A 7062-nucleotide genomic window follows, 5' to 3' on the forward strand; every position below is an offset into this window, starting at 1 on the left:
TATAAATTAAATAGAATAAAGGAAAAATAAAACACTTGGTGAAATCTTTCTGAAATAAAAAAAAATCAATTTAAAGCAATATTTTTCAACCAAGCATAAAAAATGCCTTTTGGTGCCATAGCAACAACTTACACCATAAATAAAACAAGTAAAAATGTTCAAACTGTTGTTCATGTGACCATATTTACACCAGTTAAGCCAGTTTAGCCTGGTTTGTTTTAAAACTAAGCTAGTTATTGTGTGATACTCTAAACTGCTGTTCACTAGCTAAAGTTGATGAGATTCATTCTGTATTTAGGAATAAAAGTTTCGTTAGACTGTTCATGTTTATACAAGACTTTATTATAAAGACACGAATGTACATCTCTCAAATTTCAATGCAATACTAACGTTGCGTGTCTAAATTCACATTTTTAATTTTCTTTCCTCTGCAGAGAACAAATAGCAGAATCTTTCACCTTACAAACAATTGCTGCAATTAAGTCTCCAAAATAAAATACCCACAGTTCCTCAACAAGAATCATGTTGGAAAATGATAGCAGCATCCTGTTTCAGATCTAAGAAAAGACAACTCAAAAGTCTAATGTATATTAATCTCAGAGAGGATGTGTTTATCTTCTGAAGAATGATCTGTGTGGCAATCCCAGACTGGACTATAACAAATGTTCCATTGAAGTTTTACTAATAAAGGCCTTCAAAAGGTATAGTGTCAGTTTGTCTTGAATCTTGGAGTAGAAAAATAATCCTGGATGAATCACTCCACTGAAAAGCACACAGTCAAAGTTGAGGCTTCAAATCATATTGATTGGCTCACAGTTAAACTTTTTTCCTTTTTCAAATGTCACTACTTTTACTTTAAAGGATCTCCAAAAATAAACCACCAACAACAAAAAGAATTCTTCTTTAAAAGCACAGAAGAAAAAAAAAATGCAGGAAGTCACAGCACTTGGAAACGCCATGAGGCCTGGTCTTTATAGTCCAAACAGTCGGAGGCGTTGAAGTTGAGTTTCCAGGCTGAAGCTGCTGTCTGCTCTTTGTAATCCAGACAGTCTGTGGAGTTAAAGGCGAGGCTGGGTGCGCTGTATGCCTGGTGGTGGTGCGGTGGGTGGTGGTGATGATGGTGGTGTCCTGACGTCTGTCCAATGTGATGATGTGGGTGTCCTGACATGGAGCTGCTAGTCATTGGGCTGAGCTGGTGAGGGTGGTGCGGGTGATGGTGGGAATGCATGGGTGCCAAGTATGAGCCGCACTCAACACCACCAAAATAGGAACCTGATGCTGAAGCCGGGTAACCCTGGCTGTACGCTGCTGCTGTCTGGCTGTAGGAAACAGGATAGGATGACGTTCCACTTGTTGCAGATGATGACACAGAGCGCTGCATACAGGACGCGCTGGTAGGGGCGGCAGGGTCAGGCAGAGTGGCCGGTGCTGGTGCTGGTGAGATAGGTGCCGGGCTCCAGATGGATGACACTGGAGCAGTGATGGAGGTAGATGTGCTAATAAGACCAGGTCCACTTAGACCAGAGGAGACAGATGAGGAAGAGGAGGCGGATGAAGAGGAAGAGGTGGAGGAGGAGCTGGACACTACTGGCGGAGTGAACTGACCGCTGCTCTCTGAACCAGTGCTCTCTCTGGTTGGAGATGACTTCTTCTTCAGTGGTTTTACCTTGGCGCTGTTGCTGCTCTGCTGCTGCTGCCTACACTTGGCTCGTCTGTTCTTAAACCAGACCTGAGAAAGGAGAAGAGGTCAAAAGGTCATCATCGTGCATGCACCAGGTCAGAAATAACAAACTGTAAAACCTGGCTGAAATAGCAGGAAGGAAACACTTGCTGTTGCTGTTCGTTATTAAACTTCCTCATGTCATCCCACCTTACCTCTTGTACACACTTGCACAATAAATACATAAATTAATTAATTAACCTTTAGAATGTGTAAATATGGGATGTTTTTGGCACTAAAAATATTTGAAATGAAATGAATAAAAATTATGAAAACAAAAACAATTAAAAACAAAACTGTGTTTCTTACTCATTTTTTCAAACTGTTTTGGTTATATTTGCCAAAAATTCAAGGTATCTAACACTAAGATGTTTATGTAAATTACAAATTGCGGTGAATGCAATGTCCAGTATTGATGATATTTTAAAAATACCTAATGCATGCCAGCGACATCTTTAACTTTAAACTTTTGTCTGGTGCCTCCTTCAGTATGTGCTGTGGTGATGTATATAAGTGATGATATGCTTTAGAAAATATTTTGCAAAAAGTAGAAAATGCTGATAAGTAAAAGTATTATAAAATATTTTGATTTTTAAATGTAAATAAATTTTAAGTTTTGAAACATTACATCTTGTAAGTCTGATACACTGCTTTCATAATGTTCAAAAGATTGTATTAAACTATATTAACTGCCTTTTGATCCTAACATAAGAACTCTTTTTATAGCAAACCTTTTTATCGCATTTTATGTTAATAAATCCTGTGATGGCGTTTACGGTCACAACTATATGATGAGTATATAAATGTAAATTGGTGTTCTATGACACTGTGGTTTATAACATCAATTTAAAAAGCGTTTTTTAAATACAAATCTCCATAAGAAAATCAACCACTGCAGCTGAAATAATAATACAGATATCTGGGCTTGTCATAGTGTCATATCCTAGATATGCTATAATCCCAGCAGAGGGCTGCTAAAGCCAGCCATGGAAAACCTTTCAGAGCCTCCTTTAAAGAAAGCTCACCACATCAAAAGGTGGCCCTACGTTCTGCCACAGCCCAGCCAAATCCTTCCCTTACATTAAAGACTTTTCTCACAATCATGCAGATGCCTGAGGTTTTAAAAAATCCATCGAAAGGTGCCACGAAATGTAAAACGACAACTTCGGTGCAGGGAAGTGCCTTTTCTTGTACTACATTTAAAGATTTAAGTTCTAAACCAGGAAACAGGTTTTGTGTGTGGCTGACCTGCACTCTTGATTCCGGCAAGTTAATTTTCAGCGCCACCTCCTCCCTCATGAAGATATCCGGGTAACGGGTCTTGGCGAACAGCGACTCCAGAATGTCCAGCTGAGTCCTGGTGAAGGTGGTTCGCTCCCTGCGTTGCTTCCGCGGGTTGGCTGAAAACGAAGTGCTCGTTTAGTATTGGACTGAAGTCTATTGAATACCGTATAATACTAGTTTGCTCGTGCCAAATTACAAATTTCCAAACCTCGAGCATATCACACCTTCATTAAGTTTTTTGCTTTTAATTTCTGGATGCAGAAGTTATATTCCTTTTTAAGATTATATAAATCTTGGCATATAAGCATTTCCTCCAATCGAGACAAAGGAGAGTGATAGGCCTGTATGAAATATCATATTAAGGTCTTGCGAAGTACTCCGAAATAAAGCAATGACAAAGTTCGGTCTTGAAGTTTCACTTTTGGATTTCAAAGTAATTTATCTAATAAGAACATTTACCAGATAACAGTGCTCCTTACAAATTCACCATCGAAATTACAAAAATGTTAAAGGACGATAATATGAGACTTAGCAGGGATCTGTCACAATCATTACACTCACTGCTTAGCAGTACGAAAACGGAAAATAAACCAAACCTCCCATTAGCTTGAAGCAAAACACCTTTTAGGCTATGGCAATTTGGTTATTATTATAAGGATATTATTGGGAATAATTTCGCTGAAACTCATGCGGTAGTCTGCGTTATGGTTCTCACAGCTAACCAGCGTTAACACGGGCTTCAGGGGTCCGGGCCCACCCAGTAATGTCACTAGTAATACACTCGAACTATAAGTCGCACTAATTATTGCAGTCTGATAATGAAAAACTTAAACACTCATATCCCAGATATGCCACTGCATATCTGCCACTGCCACTCAGTTTATTCAGTTCACAGTATAGAGTCTCTGCAGCGATCGGGGTAACCAGCATGACTGAGGGGGACACTGAGCAGATGGGCCTGTGCAGGTCAGAGTCTTTGAAATTAAAAAGAGGTCTTTCATCAGTTTGTACAACTTGTTTTAAAGCATGGTTAAAGCTTGAAAACTGCAAAACAAATAGAAAAGCGTGGAGGAATATTATGCGCGCACTAGTCAGCTGTTCTGGTGTCCTGGTGAGTTAACCAATCCACTTCTGCACCTAGAGAAAACGCCTCTCCTGCTTTGCCTCTGTAATCTGAGACTGATATTTTTGGACTTTCTAACTGCGGCTCCATTTCTACGTTACAGACGGCAAATGATAATTTTATAATGCTTTTTCATGGAATAGGAAAGTGAATCGATTCCCTCCCCGTCTCAGTATGTTGCATCTCCAGTTCACATAGTCGTCAGTTTGGCACCGACCCTGCAGCTCACGGATCCTTACCGGGATATCCCACAGACGGGTGCAGCAGGTCCATGGCAGCTCCGCTCAGGCCCAGCCCGTTCATGCCGTACGGGGCCTGTTTGAGATAGGACATCATGCTAGAAGCAAGCGGGAGGAGAGACCGGAGTCTGGACGGAGAGGGCAGGTGTAGATCTCCCGGTTGTCGAGTATTCAGCTTCCCTGTGTTCGGCTCTGGTTGCTGGTTGTGAGACGCAGATGCGCGACAATTAATACTCATAATAAAAGAAACTTATTGAAAAGAGGTAATTTCGTAAGTGAACACTCAAAGCTTATCACGCAAGCAAAAAAAAAAGTGTTCGCTGAGAAATAAAACTCACAAAAAACAAACACACACACACACACACACACAAAAAAAACAACCAACAAAAAACCACATACGCAGAAACGATGCAAAACTTGACTTTGGGGAGAGGCCTGTCAATAATAATAACCCCAAACATTAATCACAGCCTTTAACACTCTGAAAACACGAAAAACACAAATACAATTTTATGCTGTTAGAAAAAGTATAATAATGTTGATCGCCAATTTAAACATTTGATTTTTTATATTTTTATTTTATATTTGGGGCGTTTAAAATTATTTTAGCCCATGAATGTTAATGTATTATGAACAATAATAATCACTGAAAACCAAATTATCCGCCAAAAAGCTTAAAGGAAAACACAAACATATGAACCTTTTCACATATTTGTGCTGGGGAAAAAACCCCCAACTCCAGCAGTAAAAATAAACTGGAACAAAGTGTTACAAAACGCCTGAACTTTGCCTGTGTTGGAAGATAACATCAGTTTAGAGACACCCCCCCCCTCCCCCACGCGCCCCCAAAAAAATGCTTACGGGGGAAACTGAATTCTTTTTTCTCATAAAGAAAACCTCAAACTCCCGCTAAACTATTAATCTAGTAATCACATTTTTGACTTTTCTTAAACATCCACCAGGATGTTTTAACAGCCCTGTTATCACTCAGATCTTCATTATGATTTCATTAATTCAATAGATCAATAAAATCGACCTGCAGCAACGTAGGCTTGCATCAGTCCAAATGAACTTTTTTCTCAAGCAGACATCGTTGCAGGTATCTGAGTCTTAAGTGGTTGCTCACTAGATCTTAATATTATAAATTAACGGTGTGATGAAATAAACTAAAAAAAGAAGTATTTGCTATTCCTGTCCTAGCTCATATTTTATTATTTCTTTTGTATTTCTCCAGCAGTTCTTCTGAAAAAAAAAGAAAGAAAAGAAATGTGCAAAATGGCACACGTAATCATCTGACACATGTAGCATTACTGCTTTTCGCTGAAAATGAGTTCAAATAAGTAACATAACCTAAATTGGGGTAAGGAAATATAACAATAAAGACATGATACAATGCAGAAAGCATCCATATCTAAATTTACAGGGAATATCCGGCATGTTGGATTTGATTCATTTATCCTTTTCTGTAAAACTCGAGTCTACATTAGTGTGGGGCTAAATATTGGCTGAGAATTTCCAAAATCCACTGGGGTCCGTTTGGCAGCACCTGGAAGGTGCCGCGGGCCTCCTGTTGGATCTGAACTGAGGCCTCAAGCGCCAAATAAAGCCCGACTTATTTCCATAACCGCAGGAAGCAGACAAACCGCGCAATGTAAATGCTAAACTTGTGTGCAAATGAACTCCATTACAATTTAGATTAGATCAACAGTGCGACAATTAGCAGAGTGCCCTTATCAGGAAAGTAACTGGGAGGCTGCGGGCTGAAAGTCCACCGACAGAATAGAAAGTAAGACCCCCCCCAAAAAACAAGAACAAAAAAACAAAACAACTTTTAGCTGGAGCGATTGATAAGTTTAAAAGTTTTGTGTTGTTAAAGTTGTGAAATATGTCATTGATAAATAATTATATTTTTTGATTGACTGACTTGTTTTTAAATCTGTTCAAAACATTGCCCTTTAAAGATCGTTTTCGTTGATAAAACGATTACGTATTCAAAGTGGAAAACGAAAGACACGTTTACAAGCGAAGAGAAAAAGAAAAATAGATCATTAAGAACAATTAAAATTAGGAACACATTTCAGTCTCACCTTCTTCGGGCTCCTTATTTTAAAATTCCTTTTAAGTGTCAAAACAGTAAGATCCAAATTCAAGAAAAATATCCTCATGAAGCGCAGTTTTTTTTTGTTATTTGGCAGAGGTAAGAAAAAAGGTTCGGAAGCTCCACGTGAAAACCACACCTGTCTTCGATCTGTTAAACAAATGCGTATACGGAGAAATTAACAAAAACTAAAAATAAAAAATAGGCCTTATTTCTCTCTTCCGCGAGCGTTTTGTCTCCAGCCGACGTTGACGGATGGAGATTAATGAACGTCTCTAGGGCCCTAGCCTCTATGAGCCCAGAAAGCACACGGGCCTTCTTTCTGCGAGCCAATCATGGCACTCTGCGCCTATACAAGCCACGACATCGACCAACCAGCCCCCGAGTTTGACGCCGAAAAGCCCGCCCCTTGCGAATCTAAGCCACATCACGTGACATGAGTGAAAAGTTCAGGTCAGAAAGTTGGAGAGTGGTTCGGCTGCCATTACAGCGAGAAAACCACGATTCAGGTGCAAAACTTGAGATGGAACCTTGATACAATTAAAGAAACATTTAAAATAAATAATGTTAACATTCATTAAATTAAACGTTAGCTTTA

At 39.3% G+C, this 7062-nt stretch overlaps 1 protein-coding gene across 1 annotated transcript; it reads right to left on the bottom strand.

The window, feature by feature from the left end:
* Positions 1-308: 308 nt before the first annotated feature.
* Positions 309-6605, bottom strand: LOC134628401 (homeobox protein OTX1 B-like). The gene is made up of 4 exons (XM_063475067.1): positions 6454-6605; positions 4367-4565; positions 2969-3120; positions 309-1729 (listed from the first exon to the last, which is right to left on the bottom strand). Exons 1-4 carry the CDS (start codon positions 6529-6531, stop codon positions 938-940), a joined length of 1221 nt encoding a protein of 406 aa, XP_063331137.1. The 5' UTR covers positions 6532-6605; the 3' UTR covers positions 309-937.
* Between the last annotated feature and the right edge of the window lie 457 nt (positions 6606-7062).

Source organism: Pelmatolapia mariae, linkage group LG6 (assembly GCF_036321145.2).
Source record: "Pelmatolapia mariae isolate MD_Pm_ZW linkage group LG6, Pm_UMD_F_2, whole genome shotgun sequence".
Taxonomy (NCBI): Eukaryota; Metazoa; Chordata; class Actinopteri; order Cichliformes; family Cichlidae; genus Pelmatolapia; species Pelmatolapia mariae.

Bases quoted from the DNA above. Each gene is read 5' to 3' on its own strand.
- LOC134628401 (XM_063475067.1), bottom strand. From the start codon at position 6,531: ATGAGGATATTTTTCTTGAATTTGGATCTTACTGTTTTGACACTTAAA. The intron at 3,121-4,366 runs GTAAGGATCCGT...CTTCGTTTTCAG, and splicing joins CCCGTCTGTGGGATATCCCG to CCAACCCGCGGAAGCAACGC. The intron at 1,730-2,968 runs GTCAGCCACACA...CTCCTTTCTCAG, and splicing joins TGCCGGAATCAAGAGTGCAG to GTCTGGTTTAAGAACAGACG.